Source organism: Pleurodeles waltl, chromosome 8 (genome assembly GCF_031143425.1).
Source record: "Pleurodeles waltl isolate 20211129_DDA chromosome 8, aPleWal1.hap1.20221129, whole genome shotgun sequence".
NCBI classification, from domain to species: domain Eukaryota; kingdom Metazoa; phylum Chordata; class Amphibia; order Caudata; family Salamandridae; genus Pleurodeles; species Pleurodeles waltl.
Window position 1 is genome coordinate 534,747,208 of NC_090447.1, and position 23,108 is coordinate 534,770,315.

Sequence of the window (23,108 nt, forward strand, 5' to 3'; positions counted from 1 at the left end):
TTATAAGGTTTGGCTCCCCATGTGCCTCTCTCAAGGTGAGACAGCTTCGGCATCTTTCGCCTAAACCTTTCCAGGCTGCAGCGCACAGCCGTGCCTTCCCACTCACTGACGTTAAGCAGAGTCTAGATAGACTGCCTTCCGCACTTTTGAGACTCTACCATTACACAGTGCAATCTGCTTTGGTTTTTCATTGGCCTTAGTGCCAGGGCCCTCCCTCCCGGGGGCCCTCCCTCCCCGCCTATATTTGACTGGATGTCTACAGTGCAGTCTGGGCAGCGATTGGCCCATGGATCATTAGCAAGGCTCCCTTCAAAAAATCGCGTCTACCCTGGGTTTATAGGCAGCGTGTGCCGGAGGTTACCGCCCGCAGCCAGGCGCTTCTCTTTCACCGGTTCAGAGACACCCAGCCGGGGGAGACAGCTGAGCGAGTAGCCCCGGCGTCAGCAGCCGCCGGTGCTAGGAGCAGAGTCGGCGTCGGAGGCTGCCGTCGTCAGCAGCGGCGCTGTCCTGCTCACTAGTGCTGAAACTTCGCCCTCGCTGGCAGAAAGCAGTGCCGCAGCAGCACGCAGGCTGAGCAGACGGAGGAATAACTCTCTGTCACTGGCCGAGCCCTGCAGGGGAGATTAAGGGCTGTCAGCGAGTACAGAAGAAGTGCAGGGGACCACCCCGGTGCAGGGCACCCGTCAACAGGCCTCAGCAGGCAAGAGGAAACGTCCAGGCTGTGCCAGCCAATGCTCCGCATATCGGAGGACGCGATCCATGGTTTACCCCTCAGACGGGTCTGGTGCCTCAGGAGCTTGGGACTAGGCACCCATTCATTATCGAAAGAGGGGAAAGGCGAACGATCTCACACGTGCGTGATCTCCACACTGCGTAGTCCACAATAAATCTGCCGTTTTTGTACGAGGCTGTTAATCACCTAAAACCTCGCGCGATTATTTTAGAGCATATCCTGCACCTCGCGTAATATATATACGTGTCCGGACGACACCACGACCCAAATTTCATGCGCATCGGTCATCTAACGCACATTTTTTGCACAACAGACACTGTTCGGTGGCTTTTATGATCCCCGGCTCCGGACGCTGTATCCCTCGCACCGCTGACCTGTTCTCTCTGTTTCATGTATCAACGGTCCCATGGAGTGTCCCGAAGATCAGCATCGCGACAGGGTCTCCGCCCATGGTGTAAAAGTTCCGCAAGTTTCTGGATGTTTGCGTGATTTTTAAAAGTTCTTGCCCAGAAGGCGTTTTGGAATATTTTGAGGACTTCTCCTGCTTTGCCACAGGGAAGCTTTATTGGGCACTGTGGAAAGCATCGACATGATATTTTGAAGGGAATTTTGTGCTGTTTGGTTTGCACTTTAAAAATCATCTGGTGGGTGATTGTGGAGGAAGTGTCTGAGACGGATCATCAGGTCTTTTTGGGAGAACATCACCACCCCTGGAATTTGGGGACCTGCCTGTTGGATTACTAATCGCTGGGAAGTAGGGCATGGGGGAGACTGACACCTGGGTCTTATCCTGTCTGCAAAAAAAGTGGGCTTTTGGGGGGTCAATTCAGTGCTAAACCTACTGGCTCTACAGTGGCATGATGGATGACCGCTCCAACAAGTTGGTGCTGGCGCCTGTGTTGGCACTACTCTTCATCATGATTGTCTACCAGTACATCTGCCCAGCAGGCACACGTTCCTGCCACTTCCGCTCTGGCCAAGGTTTGAGGCCAGGAGTTATAGTGGACCAGGATCCACAACCATTTCCATGGGATGAGGAGGGTGAGGATGATGGGGAGGAGGAAGGTGGTGGAGCAGCCCCGCGCTCAACACCCCGTTTCAACTTTAGCACCCAGGACCTTGCACGTTTTGTGGATTTCAACATCAAAGGTGAGGATGTGCTGGTCTTCCTGCACATCCAGAAGACTGGAGGTACCACCTTTGGTCGTCACCTGGTTCGCAACATCCACTTAGAGCAGCCCTGTGACTGCAGACCTGGGCAGAAGAAGTGCACGTGCCACCGGCCTGGCCGGCAAGAAACCTGGCTCTTCTCACGCTTCTCCACTGGCTGGAGCTGTGGCCTACATGCTGACTGGACCGAGCTCACCAACTGCGTGCCCGCTGTGATGGGCCGCAAGGGAGGCCCTCCGCCCAGCCACAGGTCAGTGCTATTAGGAGCTTATCCTGTTTCTTCCTTGATCTGTGCCACCATGCCGATGTACCACTGTGTTGCCTCCCTAACCACTTCTAGCTCATTAAAGTTGTCATATTAATGTTCACACTAATATTTATCCTCAGGGCTCAGATCTAGAGTGGTGGGTCTACGTGTCACTGTACCACTCTATATATGTTTTAATGTGCCACGCCAAATTTGACACTGGGTTTCTGTGAGAGGACACCACAAAAACTTACTGACACAGCGCTACTGTCAGCTATGTCACTGTGTCTCTATTCATCAGTTTCGTGATATACCACCGAATTACTGTAACACTGATCTACTTCGATTCATTTTATTACTTTATAAAGCGCTGTGTTGCTAATAAAGGTGAAGACGTTTTTTGGGAAATCCAGTCCCATCCCATGTGATGCACAGACAGCTGTCACACAAAAGGTCAAAGGTTGAATGTCTTATACCACAACTCTACATGCCACTGTACCACTATACAATATTCACGGGTGTTCGTACCATTGTGTTTTGGCATGTTACTTTGCCACAATACCACTGTGGCACTTTACGGAGGTGCTAGTGTGTCGCTTTTCCACGTTATTGCTATATATTTGTACCACTGTAACACTGACCTATACCACTGCGCTCCTATAATGTACAGCTGTACCACTATACCTCCGCCTGATTTAAATAAGCGCCCCTGTGGCAATGGATTTCTCTCAGAATGTGGTACAAGTTCACTGTAGTAATCCACTGCACTTCTACTGCCCCAGTTACTCTACCCCTTTAACAGTGTTTGCTCATCTTGAGGGTCAATACCAAAGGAGCAAGAGCTGGAATAAGCACAAGTGGGTCAAGGAAGCAGGAAGGGGACGTATAGGTGGGCGGCCTCAGTGGCGTAACGAAACTGGAGCACCCCCACCCCTGCAAAGAACATGGAGAGCCCCCTCCGGATTTACTCAGGTCAGGTGCTGTGGGAAGTGCCCTCCTGGAGCTCCCCCTCGCACCGCAGGGGTTGCGGGGGGGCCTTTGTTAAGCCACTGGGCGGCTTCCCAGCATAAACCTGTCTGCATGCCATCGTTTCTGTAGGCAGGGACCGTGGTCCCTCACCCTCGAGGTGTTGCGCAGCGAGATCATTGGAGTAAAGAGACAGACTACCCAATACTATTACCCTATATTTTCCGACAAATCTTGTCAACGACCTAGAGAGGGGCATTTGTTCAGCAATAAGAATGTTAAGCAGTTTTGTTCCGAGTTTATGGCTGTTTGTTGAAGATTCGAAGACTTCATCTGTTCGCGGTTTGTGGTGAGGATGAATTAACTCACCGGGTTTCTTTGCAGGCATTTAAAACACGCGCGCGGGTATTTTCTCTACCTGCTTTCAGGCAGTGCCTGGGCAGGGATTATTTCAGCAGGAGGATTTCTCCCGCGTACTGGATCCTAGTGGGTTTGCTTGGTGTCATGCCTCAATGTCTTGTGCGAGGGCTCGATCCCGCCCATCCGTGCTGGCAACACCTCGCCCCGCCACTTCAGTGTTACAAATAGTGACAGGTCAAGTCTCCGCCCTCTGTAGACCCGAACAGCGCCTTTCACACACTGTGCAGAGCGCTGCTGCCTGTAACACGTTATTAACAGAGGGACATGTGGAGTTGCAGCATGTGGGGAACTCGGAAGGTTGTAAGCACGCCTCTTACATACACCCCTAAAGCTCTATTTCCAACCGAAACCCCATGGTGCAGGTGTACTTGTTTTTGTGGTGATGCTGCAAACTCTAAACACTGGTGTCCAAAACAAACAGCGAGCTACACAAACTTCGTCTTAACTATGACATGCACCAGTGCTGGTCGGGAGGCGCGCGCAAGCTAGTGGTGACACCTTCTTGAAGGCTTGGCAGAGCTCAAAGAGGAAGTTTTGCCTTTGCGCCCTCCCTGAGTAATGGATGCCGATGCTGCACTAGGGGCTGGCTTAGCATCTTGTCCTCACCCCCTCACCAGAGCTCTTGTCCCACTCACTGCTAGTGTAAACTCTTCCGCTGTCAGTGCAAGCTGGGTAATAATCATCCTTTCGTGCTCTAAACAAGCAAGGTTATCAGTGCAGACAGCATGTTTTTCAAACTAGCCAAACCTCTGTGATTGTTAAACAGCAACCCCTTACGTTCTTAACAACTAGCGCTGCGCATTCCCAGAAAGCAATCACGCACACACAAACACCCACACGTCGGCAAATGTTCACTCTCTTTTTTAAAACCCCCCCACCCCCTCCACCTCCTCGCGCTGCGCGCTTGACGTGCTGTGGGTAGAACATGTCAATGATGTGTGATTTATAGTTGTTGGCTGCACGCTTCATCTACTAAAATGTCACTCAGTACATTCTAGAAGAGGACGCTGCACTTTGCTCCGTTATTTCAAGCCTTCCCTACAGCCCTCCTTTGAAGTACACTACGTCACACCTGCACCACACTCCGCTACTGCTATAAAAATCAGCACCGAGGACAGCGCTCCCCGCTGCAGCACAGAGGTGGAATGGGATGAACGACGGACTACTTAATTTCACCCAGCCTTCCACAAGGCGAATTTATTGTTTTTTTGTCAATACAAATACTCCTCAGTGCGCTCCCCCGGCGCATATTTTCTCTTATGTTCAATGCTGCCGTCGTGTTTTCTTCTCCTAATTACCTTTTTAATTACAAAGTCGAGTTCACCTCTCTGGAGCACAGAGGCTGTCATTTCCTGAGCCCGTCAGCGTGGCACCGGGAAGTATTTGCTAGGGTACATCTCTCTCTGTCTAGGGGGCTGATTAAAAGCAGAGGCTTTTCTGCCCTGGCTTCAAAGCTGTGGACCCAGCTGCTGCTCTCGGTTGGCTGTTCCTCAAACCATCATTCCGTTGGTAAAGCACAGAAGACCCACAGTTTCTATTAACGCTGTCCCGTTCTCTCTCTCTCTCTACTTATTAGTGTGGGTATTAGGTACAGTGGAGATTTTATGGGCGTTTTCTTTATTTTGACCTTTTTCTGGGAATTGCATAAAGAAAAACAATAAAGGACAAATAATTCTGAATTCGATTTCTGTTTTAGAATGCAAGCCTTGCAAATGTAGTCTGTTTTTGTGGTCTTCCTACACACTATTTTAGCTGTCCATGGCGCACAGTTATGTTATGAATACTTTAAGAGATACTCCAAGGGGGCTATAGATCTGCCCCATGCTCGTGATTAGATGGCTATTTTTATATTTCAGTTTTCTTCTTCTTCCGTTGCTGTCATCAAGGAACTATATTACTTGCAATTTTCCTGACATTCTAAAGCAAGGCCAATGTAATTTATATAATAGGAGAGAAAAAAGTGAGTTACGAAATTGGGGGGTGGGGAGGAGTTGTCGATTTTCTTCCATAGCCCAATTTCGAATAAAATGCTTAAACCCAGCAATTTAGAGGGCTTGGCAGATCCTCTGGTGCTTTCAGTAGTTTGGGGCACGAAGACCACCTGCCTCAGAGATCATGGACCAGCAAAGTGAAACAATGGTGATCAAAATGGAGTTTGAAATGAAGTGTGCTATTTGATAGCTGGTAGCTGAACATTAGGATCTGCCTGCTAAACATTTATTTATTTTTTATTGCTATATTGTTTTTTGGTGTTAACTATCTGACTCAGAACGTTAATCAGGGAAGGCATTACTTGGTGAAAGTGGAGAATGGGTAGATTACAGCTGACTGGGAACAACGGTATGTAAAGTCAATTGTGGGGATATGGCGATAACTCTACCTACCTACGTATAGAAAAGCATGAGCATCTTTTACCTTTACTAGAAGTTCGCAAAGTCACTTTCTGTGAGGACCTGCAAAAGCGGGGTGGACGGTAAGGACGGAAAGTGAAGACTTGAATGGGTGCGTATCCATACCCAAATGTTTGTACTTTTTGGACAGGCAGATATTTTGTGATTGAGAACTGACCTTAGGGGTTCTGTAAACTGATATTGTGGGAAGACATTGCTGAGATGCCCTAGGGCACTGCTATGAAACATTTTGTTGGCTAGACAGATGTTCTTAAAGTCAAGAAGATGCTTAAACTGAATCTTAATGATGGAGGGGTATGTGTTGGAGTATTTGAGTCTAAAGATGAGGCGGGATGTAAAGTTTTAGGTATACTGAAGTCTTGTTCACTTGATGGAGAGTCCAGTGCAGAGGTTGTTGTATTATACAAGTTTGGTCTTTACCACTGCAATCCCAACTGTGACCCAATGAGGCGAGAGAAACGGTGCCAGTGAAGATTTTTGGTGACTGGTTTACTTGAATATTCATTTGTACATGAAGAACTTTCAAGCTCACACCCCATGCCACCATAATCCCCATCTTACAAGGTTAATGTGGAAAAGTAGTTTAATGGTTTTAGCTCTATGTGATGGCATTATGTAAGCGTACACAAGGGTTGGCCAGACAAATAGAAGGAAGAACAAATAGGCAGATGTGAGTCATGAATTACAAACATATGGGGTTTACAGAATATGTGGATATCCGTTATTTAGATACAATTTTACTGTGCCCTAGTTACCATCACCATGGGCTTCAAAGATAGAGAAAAACCCAGCAGAGAATGAATTCATGACACAAAAGCAAATTACTTTAAAACACATATCAGCAAAGCTGTGAGTCACCTCAGAATACTTAATGAAACAGTCAATCACTCCAACAATCTCAAACATTCTATGCTTATCAACTATTGCAACAAATATTGTCACCTATTTCTCCAACAAGGTCTTAAAAAATCACTAAAATTAAAATGATTTCAACGTTCAAAATTCCCGGCAAAATTTGCTGAAATTACAAAATTATTTTTATTTCAAAATCTTAATACACAAGACAAACCTCATATTATTGCATTGACCAACCTCTCATTGTATGCAGATTGTAGCAAACCTGCTAACACTTTGTGGTCAGAAAATTGCTCTTTCAGTTCTCAAAGTCATTAATTCTACCACAAAAGAAGGAATATTTGTATCTGCATCAAATCTGTTCAGATTACACCGTTACATAAGAACCCAAACCTACACCAAATTACTTCTAGAATGTAGGGCCTGTTCCCAGCTCCCCTTTCATAGCAACAGAGCACAATTATTGAGAAAACGGTCTCTCAACAACTCCCATTGTATATCTCTGCCAGTCATCTGTTGCACACCATTCAATATGCATTTTGACGCAAATAAAGTATGGACACGGCACATGCCTCCTGGTGTTCCTGGACTGCCTGCTGCACTTGATATTTTTGTCGATGAGACACTACTCACTATATTATCCACCAAGATGAAACAAAACATCCAGTTGAAGCCAATATACACCAATATGCTGGTGATGCCTGAATCCATCATAGAGTATCGAACCCATTACATTACAAATCTTCATTTGAAAAACTGATAGCTTGGATGAGCTCTTTGCCCAATTAACATCAGTCCAAACTGGATTCTTTCTGCTTTAGTCCAAAGAAAGTGTTGCTCCTGTTCAAGCATAGCTTTTTAGCTGTCACGTCACCACATTATGTCCAAATTGGTCCCTTTATTAAATTATTGGGCTTCACCATCAAACAAAATCAATGTGACCTTAAATCACAAATTTGTGAAAACTTTCTCATTCTCATTGTTTTTTCTTTTTAATTGAAAACCTATTATCCCTCACTTTGAATTCAGAACAGCGGTGTAGACCTTGGGCCTCCAACACCATGATTTTTTTATTTTTCCGAAATCCAATTTGGATCATCTCAAAGCCATTCTCCATATGCTAACTCGCATCACAAAGGTGTGAAGAAATTAGATCGTAACACCCTCTAATTGGAGCAGAAGTTCACTGTCTCTTCCGCAAAGTCAGAACTGACATTAAAATAGCCTGTATCGAGCATAAAACACTATGGGCCTGATTACAACTTTGGCGGAGGGGGTTAATCCGCCCCAAATGTGACGGATATCCCGCCTGCTGTATTACGAATCCAACATATCCTATGGAACTCGTAAAATGGTGGGCGGGATATCCGTCACATTTGGGATGGATTAATCCCCTCCGCCAAAATTGTAATCAGGCCCTATATATCTTCTCTTTCCCATCTATCTGCACCCCCCAAAAAGCAATAGAGACAATAGGGACAAGGCTAGCCTTATACGCGAGATCACGAAAACCAAAAGACCAGCAGGCCGAAGCAGGCATTTTCTTTCTAAGCACTTAGGGGTATGTTTACAAGTCCCTTGCGCCTCCGTGCCCCACATTAGCATCATTTTTTAACGCTAACGTGGCGTTAGGTAGGCATTGCAAGCATTGTGCCACTTTGTAAACTCTTGCGCTTTATTACGCCTGCGCCAGGCATAATGTATGCAAGGGGGGCGTTCCGGTGCTGGGAGGCCCTAAAAAATGGTGCAGTGAAATCTACAGCATTTAACTGTGCCATTTTTTGCATCATTTTTAATGCCTGCCCAAGTCAGGTGTTAAAATGACACACCCATATTAGTTTATGGGCCTCCCTTTACTTTGCAGTATTAGTGCCATAATGTTTGGCGCTAATTCTACAAAGTACCACAATAGCGTCAACATTTTTGACACTATTGTTCTAACGTGTGCCATGATGCACCATATTGTAAATATGGCGCACACACGGTGTTGTTCGCATGGCTCTGGGTAATGCAAGAAAAGTGGCGCATCAGGAGTGATGCTCTACTTTCTTGTAACTACGCCCCTGAGAATGTCAAATCAATTACTAGTGTTGTTGTGTCTCGTTCTTAGTCTACAATCATTTTGGAACAACAGAAAATTCATCTCTTTAGAATGTTCTTCTCAAACTTAAGAAACTAATATGGTCTCTTAACCACGAGCTATAATTTCACTGTATTTTATGTACTGTGTTACACAACTAATTCCTCTGTTTTTTTGTTTAGGTTCTTAGCATATTAACATCTTTGGTAAATAAATGAAAAACATTTAAAAAATGAATAAATGAGTCAGGATCATGTGCATTATCCTTAAGTGATTCGTGAGACATTGTAGGAGGCAAGAGGCTTCCAAGAAACGTTCAATGGGTTTCTATTGAATATCATACCTACATGTATATTGTGCAAGAGTTTCAACAGCTGATTTCTTTCTTAGACAGACGCCATGTGGCAAAATTAAATAGTTAATTTCGGGAAATGCCAAAAGACCTGGATAAGCAACTCTCGCCTTGAATAATTAAATATAATTCAATATAGCATTGCTTACAGTTTGTTTACACAATAATCAAGCTAATCTGTCCATCATAAGGCAGGTCACAGATAAGATATATTTCTAGGTAATATTTCTCACAGAGTTTAGCAGGCGTAAATGGGGACCACCCTCAAAAGGTCACAAAAGAAGCCATAAAATGCAACTCTTGATGATAATATGTATCTAGCTTCCGAATTTAGAATGGGTCCTATTCAGTGCCTAACAGTTTATTTTCCTACAAGCTACTTGAGCAAAGAATATTGGATAAGTTAGAGACCTCTGCCTGGTGATCATCAGAGAAGAAAATGCATGTGACTATAAAATGCAACATTTTAGCACATGTGCCCCATAGCATAAATACAATACCATTGCTTCTAACTTAATATATTGATTTTTGCTTTACAACTTACAGGCACTGCTTGTTTGGGATGTTCCATTTTAAGCAGGCACCAAGATATAAATCCGTAAAAGAATGGCATTCCTAAAACTAACGGATTCACACATTTTTCCATTATACAACGAATCTGTGAACAAAGTTATAATTAGTACTCATGTATGTAGAAAACTTGATGTGGGACTGTTCCTTATTCTGACCCTTTTGTTAAAATATTTCTATTTTATAGACCTGTGGATTGACTACCAAGGTCTGGTTACCAGACACCTGTTTGCTTTGTGCATTGTTTTGTTGGTAGAGCCACCTACGTCAATCGGAGCAGGTGGGTGGGAAAGGTGATATCACTTCACAAACAACCAATTATACTGAAGCAGCCTGGCCACTTTAGTATGGCGTAAAACCTACTCAAAACAGCAGCAGTTTTGTATATGGAGGAATTATTTTAGTGAACCGGATGTAGCTCTACCAAATCGACTGCTTCCGGAGTAGTCACAGGACACAAAGGAGACCATGAATACAGGGGTCTACAGACACCAGGACTCTGATAGTGAGGACTCCACGTACAAGAGCGTCTTGCAGCACACACCTACTCACTCGCACAGGTATGCTCAAGTAAAACTTGAGTAACGCTGAATTTCAATTTGGAAAAATAACTGAATGTGAACTTTGAAAAATAGCATACATTTAATTTAGGTTTTTGTGCCAAAATGAACACATTGAAAGTTAAAGTTTTACCCAGCTTTGTTGCCACTTATCTGAATGTATGTGCTGTGGGAAAAATGCTCATGCAAGTACCCTTGCTGTGTTTGATGGAAACTTTCTTTACTCCTCAAACACAGTTAAAATTCAATGTTAAAATGGAAGTTCTCGTTTTCATTGCAATAAAGAATACTACCCAGAGGTCACCTTCTCTTAGATACAATATAGATTCCTAACCTATACTTCCAAGATTCCCCCCAAAGCAGTTTGGCTTGAAAAAACAAGCAATAATAAAACAATGGAAAATAAATTGCATTTTAGAAGCCTAAATAAAACTCCGCTATGTGATAATCCGAGGATCTATGTTGCTATATTGACAAAGATGATAGATGTCAACATCACATCAGTGAGTTAAATAGTGAGTAACCACATAAAAGTAACCGTCTCAAACCGAATAATATGGTATGGAGATTGACGAAATTTGGAATTACTGATCTTTAAAACTAAAGTCTACCGCAGCAATTCCAGGACTAACTGAACCACATTCTCAGAGTTGTTTTCCTCTTGAGGACCTAGGCTTGAATTCAGGTAGCATCACTGGAAAAATGACAAGTTCCAAAATATATGTACAATTGCTGGGTAATAAACACCTGACACAAATACACAATTATGTGAGAATCTAAAAACTGTTTTTACACAACAGAAAATACTTTGACGAGGTTATTGAACACCACTGAAAATGGAAAGATTTAGTTTACCAGGAAGATGGATATGCAAATATTTGTGTGAAAGATATGCACCCTGATTTTTTATTTGGCCGAAAAATCTTTTTCTTGGAAGGGCATTGTTGACTGTCATTTACATAGCATTGACATCCTATGACATTTTATTCAACGTCATTGCAAAATGGAAATAGTCGAATAAAAGTGTTGGCAGTGTAAGGCTGAAAGAATAATCATCCGTGAAGTTGAAAAATCACCTCATAGTGGAAGTGTTGAACTATAGGTTTGGGACACTGTACTTCAGACGAAATTGAAGAAAAACGTGCTTAAACTCCGAAGCCAAATTGATGAAGTTAGTGACATATGTATGTTTATAGTAGCATTGTATGACTGTTTAAAGGTGCAAAATAAACAAAATGTTGCGTGGTGTTATGAGATTAGGTTTTCCAACGTCCCTAAGGTGCGCGTCTGTGTGTAAAATCGTGTGTCCTAGTCTGAGTGCTCCAAGCTGTCCAGATACTTGATATTAGTTGTTTTTTCTTTCATACAACCACTATTACTTTATCTTAGTCATTAGACACGATATCAGAATTATTTCAGATATATTACATTTATTTATATTACTGCATAGGTTGTGACTCCGTCTTAATGTTTCATCTTTTACATAATCAATATGTCTTGTTTAGCATAGGAAGTTCAAACCAGAACAAAGGCTAGTATTCTTAGACACAGGTTTACTAAGGCTCTGCGCTGTCACAAATTGATTCAAAGTAATGCAAAGCAACATGAAGTGATTCAGTGGTATTTACTTTCCAGTGCAAAAGGTATTTTGGGCTAAAAAGGTGCTTTTTTCTCAGAGCATAAAGTGATTAGCACAGCTTTCCATCACCTGGCATCAAGGAGGCATCATTGAGATGTTACTTGATCAGATCAGTACAGGTTATGATGCAAATCCGATCTACTAATCCAGACCGGGCTTTGCATCAAAACTAATGCCTCCTTGAAGCAGGTGCTAATAATTGGAAAGCTTTTTTATTTCTCAAGAAAGCCCACATGTTGCATGTGTGTTGAAGTGCATGGCACATATCCAATGTGTGGGATCATTCTGATATGAGTCCTTGAAGCAGGTGCTAATAATTGGTAAGCTTTTTTATTTCTCAAGAAAGCCCACATGTTGCATGTGTGTTGAAGTGCATGGCACATATCCAATGTGTGGGATCATTCTGATATGAGTCTAGGCACAGAGAATTGTACTGGAAGGGTTTGCTTCCAGTATAAATCCCATGAAAGGTAGCACTAACTCACATTTGCACCATGGTGTCGAGTTGTAAGTAATGGAAGGCAGACTAATTAAAGCACTTGCACTGTGGATGACAATAGCAACAGGTCAATCTTTGTAGACATGGCTCTGTGCTGTGTTTCCCCCCTTACTCAATTCAGTGCAGTAAATGTGGTCTCTGCACTGCGTTCCATGAAATATTAATAACTCTCCTCCATGCTTCATTATTAATAGGAATTCAGCCCTGCTACAACAATCCAACATAGAAGGCAACTTCAAAAAAATAACATTTTAATGATAAATGTGCATTTACGGACAAAATTCATTGATGCCTCTCTGGAATTCACAACGGGAGTCAAAAAACAATAAATGAGTTTAGACTTCTGGATTTCTCTGCCACTGGTGTTGAAAAATTCAAGATAGCAAATCACATGCAAAAAGCAGGAAATAAGCGTAACAAGGCATTGCTACCCTTCTAATTTTGGGAAAGCATACACCCTCATTCATTTGTGGGCATTCCCAAAGATTGGTTCACTCTTTTTATTCTCCATGGAAGTGGTTGGCTATTTACTCAACCAAAGGGTTGATGCTACTCCCATTTCCCTCCCGTTACTGGTGACTGCCATGATTTGAAATTGGCTCTCAACCCATTCCACAATGGCCTCCCTTCCTGTTCTCGTGTTTTTGTGTTTAATTATTTCGATTCAGTTTTGTTGTGTTTCACTGCTGTTGTGATACTATGTGGTTTTGACTGCTGTGTTGTGATTGGGAGCACTAAGTGAAGGCGGGGTTGCTGTGACAATGTTGGAATGACTGCTGTTTTTAATAGGGGAACAGCTGGAACAGTGCTATTTCACCGCATTAGACACTGATAAAGGGTTACTTGTCATCAGACCTTTCACTCTTTCTGCTGCCACCTCTGGCTGGAATTTTAGCTACATTTGTTGGCATATGTTGAGTTAATGACAAATATAATACACTAACCTCTGCAAAACAACACTATTAAAAGATAACAGGGCGTTAAACAACAAAACAATCAAATCACAACCCAGAAAAACAAAACAATACAACCTCACATTGCTGTGATGCAACAGAAAAACCAGCAGCACAAAAACGACACAATACATTACCACCACTACAAAATGTCACACAGCAAATATGTACAAACATTCTTGTCATCCATTCCCACCGCCTGAAACAGGCTTTCATAATACAGTGGACAGGGGTGTTCGCACCAAGCACTACCTTAACTCACCACCCAGGGCATGACATAGTGCCAGGTATAAATGTTTAGTGAAGCCGACTCCTCAGTTACATCTCACATTGCTCACTTTATATGTCGCAGCCCTACAGCTCTATTAGAGAACATTAAGAAATTGCATAAAAGCCTATCAAATATCACCCATTCTTAGAATCAGCTCCAATGTCCTGGCAAAAGAAAAAAGGTGGATACCTATTTGAGTGGTTAAAATGTGGATTATGCATTTTTAAAAGCCTGTGATGCACAAAGAGCAACAGACGTCGGCATCTATGTATACATAATTAGTTATTGATCTTCCAAGTCAGGTGTTCTATTCTCTATTTAATTTGGTGTTGTCGACTAAGAGTTTTCTCTACAAAAAGATTTCCTTATTGCCAGTATCTGGGCACTGTTGCTTAAAGGCGTGCTATTAAAAGAACACATTAATTGTCATTTAGTAGGCGGCTTGCCTATGACATAGAGATATTTGTTTTACCTAAAGGGCTCAGTCTGTACTACTGAAGGCCACAAAGTGCCTCACAGCTGCTGCATTCATAAGGGAGCATTGGCTCATTTTCCTGTGGTCGTTCATATTCCTTGATTGTGATCAAAGAGCGATTAATGTGGACCATCTCGAGAATTGACAGCACTTTGACCTCCTTGAGGGCGGAAGTTTGGGAGGGAGATCGCACAGAAGAACATGACCATGCTAAAAGCAATCTGATTCTGGGAGCTCATTTCTGCTTTGCGGCGGAGCCTCAAGACACCCTCAGTGGTGGCTGGCTTCCTCTAATTGCATCCACACTCATCGTGGTTCCCAGGCCCCCCACAAAGGTGGGAGCACCTCTTCCGCTGCACATTGTTGAAGAAGCTGCTTCCACCCTGCATGATCGGGCCAGTATGGGCAGGCAGATTGCAGCAAGGAGTGGCCGCTCCCCATGCGCCCCCTCACAAAAGAGGATCTGGCGCCATACCAGTCAAACTGCCAGTTGCATTGTATGCACGACGCCCACTTCATTATAATGCGCTGCACCAATATTTGTAGTAGCATCAGAATGTCTCATTAGTTCAAACACGTGTTTTCAATTTTTGCTAGTTAGGCTACATTTCCAGTAACTCCAAAATATAATACACAGCTTCCTTATATATCAACCAATTAACATGTTTGATTCATGTTATAACTACTGAAAACTAGAAATGTATTCAGTTCGAAAATACTTCCTTTTAATTGGCTCCAAGTGAGTTAATATCTCCAGGGAGAAGCCTAATCGGAAGACCCCACTCTAGAGAAAACTTAGATAAGCCACCATACCCTTATTTGCCTAAAGTTTCTCTCTGCTGATCATAGACTTAAAAAACCTAGTGTTGAACTGACTCACAGAACGCGTCAGCATTCGGAGACAAGCTGCTTCCCTTACCAATGTAGTAAGCAGAACATGAAGATGTATACAGCTATTGATCCTTTTGACATAAAGGGAGGCCTCTCAGAAAATGTGCAATTCATTAGAAATGGGCGAGCATTGTTCTTTTGGTTCACAAAGCTAAGGACATTATATTTTAGGTTTGCCGGAGCCAGGGCTCTCCGTAGTCGCAAAGATCAGTGTGTTTTTTTGCAGCTTCGCTTATTTTTTTTGCCAGCATCATGGGGAAGATGGCGAAGGTAAACAAAGAAACCATGAAATGGATTCCTGCGTGACAGGGGGACCAAGTCCCCCCTGCTGTTGAAGTCCGCTAGTCGACCCGCGGCAGCAGGCATGCCTGACGTTTTCATGCGGCCGGGGTCAAAAACTTTCCCTAAATGCCAAAAGCACCAGCTTTTCAGTAAAATATATGTCCTGTAGGAAAATAAAAAAGTGGCAGCTCCAGCGAATGTTGCCATGTTGTGGTTTGATCCGTTATGTGCCTCAGAAAACAATCTGGACTCCTTCAAAACAGATTTTGCAGCAGGAGTGCAGGATCTATAAAAAGGTAGAATATGGAGGGTAAAGTCCCATTTGCTGCCTCTTCTGAAATGCTGGAAGGATTGCCCCACCACCCTTCTGTGTTTTTCTCTTTTACAGTTTTATATAGCGGAAACTCGAAGGTATTGGAGCGCTTTAGGCAAGTAACAGTCACATTATTTTTTTTAGGCATGGGGACATGTAAAGAATGTGCCCTGAATCACAGGGCCTTGAGCCACCGCTGTAGATTCAAACTTGGTTCCCTAGTTCCACAATCAGACTCTTTGGACATAACACTACTTCCCTTTGGTGCACAGCTGTCTGGGAACATTCTGTATCTGCAGGAAGTCTTGCTCCCAAGAGCAGGACTTCTAGTGGATGGGGGATGGACGTTGCTGCAGCATTACCCTGTTAATACTCATGGCTAGAGACAGCCATCTTTTTTGCAGGGCATCTGGCTGCAGGTCACAAAAGTAACTTCACCTAATGAATTTGAGAATCTGACCAAACAGCAAAGTTTCCTTTTTTTGTCTGGCTTTACGTCCAAAATTAAAACTATAAATACCTGTTGGAAATTGGGTTTCTGTTTGAGGGGGGTGAAACCATAGTGAAGCAGCAACCACAATCTCTGTCAGGGTGAAACAGAAAACCACCCCAAATTAACCCGGGCTAAACCCTCTGGGAGCTTGGCACAAAGCAGTCAGGCTTAACTTAGAGGCAATGTGTAAAGTATTTATGTAGCACTTCGAACAGTAATAAAGTGGAAACACAACACAAGAAAATCCCACACTAATTTAGAAAATAGTGTGCATTTTTACAGAGACCCAAACAACAAAACTCCAGTCAGTAGGACCAGAGATATATAATTTTAAAGATTTAAGTGAAAATAGTTCCTAGAAGCACAAACTGCCAACTGCCGTTTTTTGGTCATGCTGGACCATGACAAAATCACAATTTCAGGCCACTCGAGCTGGGGTGTGGGTCAGATATAGAGACCAAGTTAGGCCAGTGGAACAAAGTACCTTAAATCCTGGTTTGCGCAACATTGCTGGATCCCGCATTGAGGATGCATCACACAGTGGCAGTTCTGAGGAAGCTGCAGTGCTGTGAAGTAGAATTCAGTGTCATCCTCAAGAATGGAGTGATGGGGGCTTGTGATATGAAGTCCAGAGACAAACATGTATGGTGCAGGGGCAGTTCTGAAGAAGCTACAGGGCAGTGATGCAAAGTCCTGCATCATCATTAAGCATGCAGTCGACGAGGGGCTTATGATGCAAAGATCTACCTTGAGGATGTATAGCACAGCAGTGGCTCTGGGGAGAATATGGGCTGCGATGAGAGGTCTAGCCTTGAGGATGCATCTCACTGCAGCAGTTCTAAAGCACAGCTGCGAGGAGATGCATCATGCTGCATCGGTTCAAGCCACAGGAACACAGCTGGGTTGGCAGAGCACCTTCAAGTCCACTTTAAAGGGACCTGAGGTCGCACCACTTGGGTGTGGTAGGACTCTCAGTAGACAGAGTCCAGATACTGGTTTCAAGGTGGTTGGAGCCTTTTCTGTCCCTGTGGCTCTGATAAAGAGGCCAGCCAAGTAGCCCAGAGAATCTCTTTGGTTGTCCTAGGTTCAATGTGCAGTTCCCGTTTTCATTCAGGCAGCAGGACAGCAGAACTGTAGGGCACCAGAGTAGCAGTCCTTTTTGCAGAGCAGCACAACAATCCTTCTGAGTCGTCCAGGGGCCAGGGGTGTACTTAAGAATTCCATCTGAGGGTCTATTATTTATACCTGGTGTCCACTTTGAAGCAGGAAAAAGTTCTGGTGGTTTCCACCCTCAGAGGTGCTTGAAATGTCCTGCCTCCCTACCCTGGCCCCAGCCTGTCTGAGGTCACAAAAGACTAGTGTATGAGGGTGCTGGGTAGAGCCTCTGTGGTATGCATGTGTGGGAGGTGACAGCCCCTCCCCATCATCAAGTCAGAGCTAGCCAATCCTGTCAATAGCTATTCCCCATTTGGCTTACTGTTTAGGAGTAGTACAAAAAGGCCAACTGCCAGCTAGACATTGTCATATGACCCAGGATACAGGCTGCAGTCACAAAATCATTGCAAGAAGAAAATGGCAACTACATAAAAGTGGCATTTTCAGAATTGTGAATTAAAATCTAACTTTACCATTAAAGAGGGCTTTACATTACAATTTGTAGACACCAAACTTGAAATTCCTATCTGTCCCCAATTGATCCTCTGAAATAAACTTCACCGTGCCCTCTGTGCTGGTTAGGGTCTATCTTGGGGTGACATATATGTATTAAAAAGGAAGAATTAGGCCTGGAAAAATGATTTTTTTGCCAGGTGGAAATTGCAGTTTATAACTTCAAATACAGGCTGCAATGGCAGGCCTGAGACATTTGTTAAGGCTACTTAAGTGGGTGGCACAATGAGTGCTGCAGCTCAAAGGCCCCGGGTACCTGTAGTACAATTTTACTGTGGATTTACGAAGTAAATTAAATGTGCAGTTGGGTGTAACCCAGTTTCACCATATCTGAAGGAGACAGCACAGACACTTTAGCACTGATTAGCAATGGCAAAGTGCACAGAATCCCAAGGTCACCAAAATCCAGATCAACAAAAGTGGAGGAGCAATGCAAAAAGTTTGGGGGTGAGGCCATCCTAAGGCTGACAGGTCTAACAATACAATATGTGGAGCTTGAATCTAATTGCTAATGTTGAGACAAACGACTTTTAAAACCAGTGCACTTTCATGCATGGCAGAGCAAAAGGAAAAGGAAAGTGACATTTAACAGCAAAAAAACAAAAACAATCACAGTAAGCACTTATTTGTGAAGCACCATTTCATCCATTTAGGCACAAAACCATTAATTTAAAAAAATACTTATTAATTTTAATAGAAGGCTTTGAATGTGTTTTTTGTCTTAAACTCTGTTCCTGTTTTCAGATTTTGAAGTCTAGGATGTATGTAGAGACAACGATAGCATGAACAAATACATGTGGGAATTGGATGTTGGAGAGTGGGGGAATCTCTCATTAAATATATTCAGACATTTAAAGTTGTCTGGAGTTATACATGACTAAACAGTTACACTTCATCTCGCATGTCTTTTAAATTACAAATTTCAATCTTCCACTATGAAGACTGCGATTTAACTCTAAATTTTCCTCATTCCAGCGCGACTTGAAATATTGTACATTTCACACCTCCTAATCCAACAAGATGGCACTCATAGGAGCCTTGGTTTTATTCTAGCATCATCTGAGAATATTTACACGAGTTCTTTATTGGACGTTTGGCGTGAGAATGCAGCAGAACATTGTGGAATCAGCTGACAAAATGCTGCTGAGAAAAGCATAGCTATCTCTCTGCATGCCAAAAGCTAATATCTAAAATGGATGAGGAAGACATTTGTAGTTTCAGAGAAGATGCACGCTTGTTTCAGCTTTTGAACCACTGTCTATATTTTACATGATAAACTCACGAGGTTTGCATCACATACCATGTGGAAGAGGGCTACATTTAAAAACTATGAAACAGACATAGGCCCTCATTCTGACCCTGGCGGTCGGTGATAAAGCGGCGGCCAACCCGCCAACAGGCCGGCGGTCCAAAATATGCAATTCTGACCCTGGCGGGAACCGCCAACACAGCCCGCCGCATTAACACTCCGCCCGCCACGGCGGAACAAACAAACAGCGCGGCGGTCCCCGCCAACAGCCAGGCGGCAGACAATGTACCGCCCACCCTATCACGACCCACCAATCCGCCACCTTTTCCGGGGCGGGAGCACCGCCGATAAAAACACGGCGGAAACAGACTACGAACGGGAAAACGCTCACCTCCACATACTCCACGCGAGATTCCGGCAGTATGGAACCCGAGTTGCAGGTCATCCCCGCACTCCAATACCTGCTCCTGTACCAGGAGCACGCCCGGCGGCGCGGAAGACATCGGTGAGTACTGCACCTACGACACAAGGGAGGGAAAAGATTACCGGCACACACCCACCCACCCACACCCACTACAACACACACATCAATGCATTCCCACAGATCACTGTCACAACCCACAAACCCCCCCCTTCCGAAATAATGCAAAGACCAAAAGAAGAGATCTCAAACGGGCAGATATATTGAAAAATGGACAGCAGTAATCCAAATAAATAAATAAACTATGTACAAAATATATACAGCTACTAAATGTAGTCCAACCACTGTCCGTGGACCACAGGGGTCCTGAGCAAAGGGGCAAGGCCCAGTCCCACGACAAGAACTCCACGGAGAGAACACTGCAGGGGCATCAGAAAGAAAAAAGGACAGGCACCTCAGGGGGAAGGGAAGGGGGGGCACCTCAGCCACTTGAGTACACGACGCCAGATCCACGAGGGGACTCCATGACCATTGGCCATCCTGGGGAGAGCAAAGCCACAGTCCAAACAGTCCATACAGTGGGTGGCCTGCCCACTGGGCCATCCTGGGGAGAGCAAAGCCACAGTCCAAACAGTCCATACAGTGGATGGCCTGCCCACTGGGCCATCCTGGGGAGAGCAAAGCCACAGTCCAAACAGTCCATACAGTGGGTGGCCTGCCCACTGGGCCATCCTGGGGAGAGCAAAGCCACAGTCCAAACAGTCCATAACAGACTCCACTGCCACTGGAGGAGGCATGTTGGCCAGAGGACATCCTGCAGCCCTGCCCGAGACAGATCCTGCCCTGCCACGTCTGCCAAAGGGCCAGCGGTTCATGCCTGGAAGGGCCCAGTTCAGCGGTTCTTGCCTTGAAGGGCCCAGTTCAGCGGTTCTTGAGACGGCGGTCCCCAGCGGAGCGGTGCTGGAGACGGCGGGGCCCAGTTCAGCGGTTCTTGCCTTGAAGGGCCCAGTTCAGCGGTTCTTGAGACGGCGGTCCCCAGCGGAGCGGTGCTGGAGACGGCGGGGCCAATTCAGCGGTTCTTGTCTTGAAGGGCCCAGTTCAGCGGTTCTTGCCTTGAAGGGCCCAGTTCAGCGGTTCTTGCCTTGAAGGGCCCAGTTCAGCGGTTCTTGAGACGGCGGTCCCCAGCGGAGCGGTGCTGGAGACGGCGGGGCCCAGTTCAGCGGTTCTTGCCTTGAAGGGCCCAGTTCAGCGGTTCTTGCCTTGAAGGGCCCAGTTCAGCGGTTCTTGCCTTGAAGGGCCCAGTTCAGCGGTTCTTGAGACGGCGGTCCCCAGCGGAGCGGTGCTGGAGACGGCGGCCATTCTATGGCCAACTGCTCATTGCCTGGTGGTGCCCTCCTGGGCAGCGGGGATGGTGCTCCTTCAATGCCCACCTGGGCTGTGGGTGGTGGGGCCCTCCTGGCCAGCTGGGCTGGGTCCTCCCTGGGCAGCGGCTATGGGGGTGGTGGGCTCTCCCGGGGCAGCTGTGCCGGTTCCTCCCGGGGCAGCGGCTATGGGGGTTGCAAGCTCCTCCTGGGCAGCTGTGACAGGTCCTCCATGGGCAGCAGGCCTGCTGCCTGACTTCTCCGCCTTGCTGCCCTTGCCCTCCTTAGTCGGGAGTCTGTGGCCCTTTCCTCCCTTTGGAGCTGTGGCTGTTGACGGTGGCTGACTAGTGTCCTGGGGGGATATCGAATCCGGGCTCCGGCGGCGGCCCTTCCGCCTTCTGCTCCTCTTCCCAGGGGGTGGGCTGGCTGTCCCCTTGCTGCTGGGCTAAGATCCAGACCTGCGGGCTGGTGGGCTCCAATACCCCTGCACCCTTGTCAAGGGGGCTGCAGGGCTGGTGGTGGCTGAGGTGCTCTTTTTACCCCGACGAGAAGGAGGGGGGGGGCTCAGGGTCAGGAAAGAAGGTAGCAGTAGAGAGATAGATTTTCTTGGGACAATGGAGAGTGGTAGGTACAGTGGGTATGGGAGTGGAGGGAGAGGATGTGGTTGTAGGCGAGACAAGTTTGCTGTCTTTGGGTGTAGGTGCAGGAGCGGGAGGCTGTCGTGAGGTGGATGGCTGTTGGGTGGGTGGCTGCGTTTGTGTGGTGTGGAAGAGGGGGTGACAGACACAGTGGGAGAGGACACAGGGGACGTGTAAATGGCAGTGGGGGTGGTGACTGCACGTGTGCGGACTGTAGTGGAGGGTATGCTGGTGATGGAAACACTGGCTGATGGTGAGGTGAATGAAGGTGTGAGTGTAGACGTCACAGGGAGGGAGGAGGGAGACGAGGAGGTGGGGGTCACAGAGGTGGTAGTGACTGTTGGCATGTCTGCATCGGAATGTTGCTTGTGTGAATGTCTGCGTGATCTGTGGTGCTTATGTTTGGATGAGCTGCTCTTGGGTGTTGAGGTGTGTGCAGGCTGGTCTGATGGTGTGGGTGGGACAGGCAGAGGAACAGGAGACTGGGAGGAGGGAGTTAGTAGAGGGAGGCAGGAGACAGGGACAATGGCTGCCGTCAGTGCTGAGGCCAGAGCCTGGAACGATCGCTGATGGGCAGCCTGACCCGAATGAATGCCCTCCAGGTACGCATTGCTGCGATGAACCTCCCTCTCCACCCCCTGGATGGCATTCAAAAGGGTAGTCTGCCCAACAATGAGCGTTCGGAGGAGGTCAATGACCTCCTCACTGAGGGCAGCGGGGGTAACAGGGGCAGGGCCTGAGGTGCCTGGGGCGAAGGAGATGCCCAGCTTCCTGGCAGAGCGGGCACGGGGCGAACGCTGAGGGGCTGCTGGGAGGGTGGAGATGGTGCGCTGGGTGGCGGCTGTACCTGTAATGGCGGGGGGCACGGATGGTGCCACCCCCGCAAGGGAGCTCCCTTCCGAGGACGTGTCTGTGTCGCTGCAGGGTCCAGTCGTCCCCGTTGTGGAGCTCCCCTCGCCCTCCGTCTCACTGGTCCAGTCAGACTCTGTGGCATGGCCCTCCTGGGCCATGTGAGATGCAGCTCCCTCCTGCCCCGATGCCACTTCTCCTCCGCCTGATGATGCTGATGCACACAAGCACAGAAAGACAAACAAAAAGGGGGGGGGGGAGAGAGAAATAAAGAGATTTTGAGTACATGGATCACCGGTACAGTTAGCGGACATGACAGACACAGATGCCCCCTGCACTAAGTTGCGCACTTGGGGTCCGCTACGCATTCCGTGGAACATGCCCTACACGCCTAGAGTTGACAACTGCACCCATGGATGACACGGCCCAGGGATGGCTGTACTGACACACTACTGAGGGTGGTGGCTGGGGACACAGGGGCTTACGGGGGTGCCCAGCCTACAGATATCGCCCTGGCCTAGGGGGACCCACAGCCCTCCTCCCCCACCCAGACACCTCCACTGCGCGACAACAGAGTAGATAATGCTTGTACTCACCCCCTTGTGTCTGCTGTGCTGCCCTCACGCGCCCATCCAAATCAGGGTAGGCCACCGCCAGGATCCGGAACATCAGGGGGGTCAGTTGACGGCAGGCACCCCGCCTACGTTGGGAGGCCATCCCCAGCAGAGACTCGGCGGTCTTC

The 23,108-nt window shown here is 46.2% G+C and overlaps 1 protein-coding gene across 1 annotated transcript in view; it reads left to right on the forward strand.

Annotated features, from left to right (window-relative positions):
• Positions 1 to 336: 336 nt before the first annotated feature.
• The window catches only part of LOC138249124 (heparan-sulfate 6-O-sulfotransferase 3-B-like), an 823,693-nt gene continuing 800,921 nt past the window's right edge, over positions 337 to 23,108 (forward strand). The window contains exon 1 of the mRNA XM_069203143.1: positions 337 to 2,153. Within this exon, the coding sequence (XP_069059244.1) occupies positions 1,591 to 2,153 (563 nt within the window). The 5' untranslated portion in view covers positions 337 to 1,590. The remainder of the gene's footprint in view (positions 2,154 to 23,108) is intronic.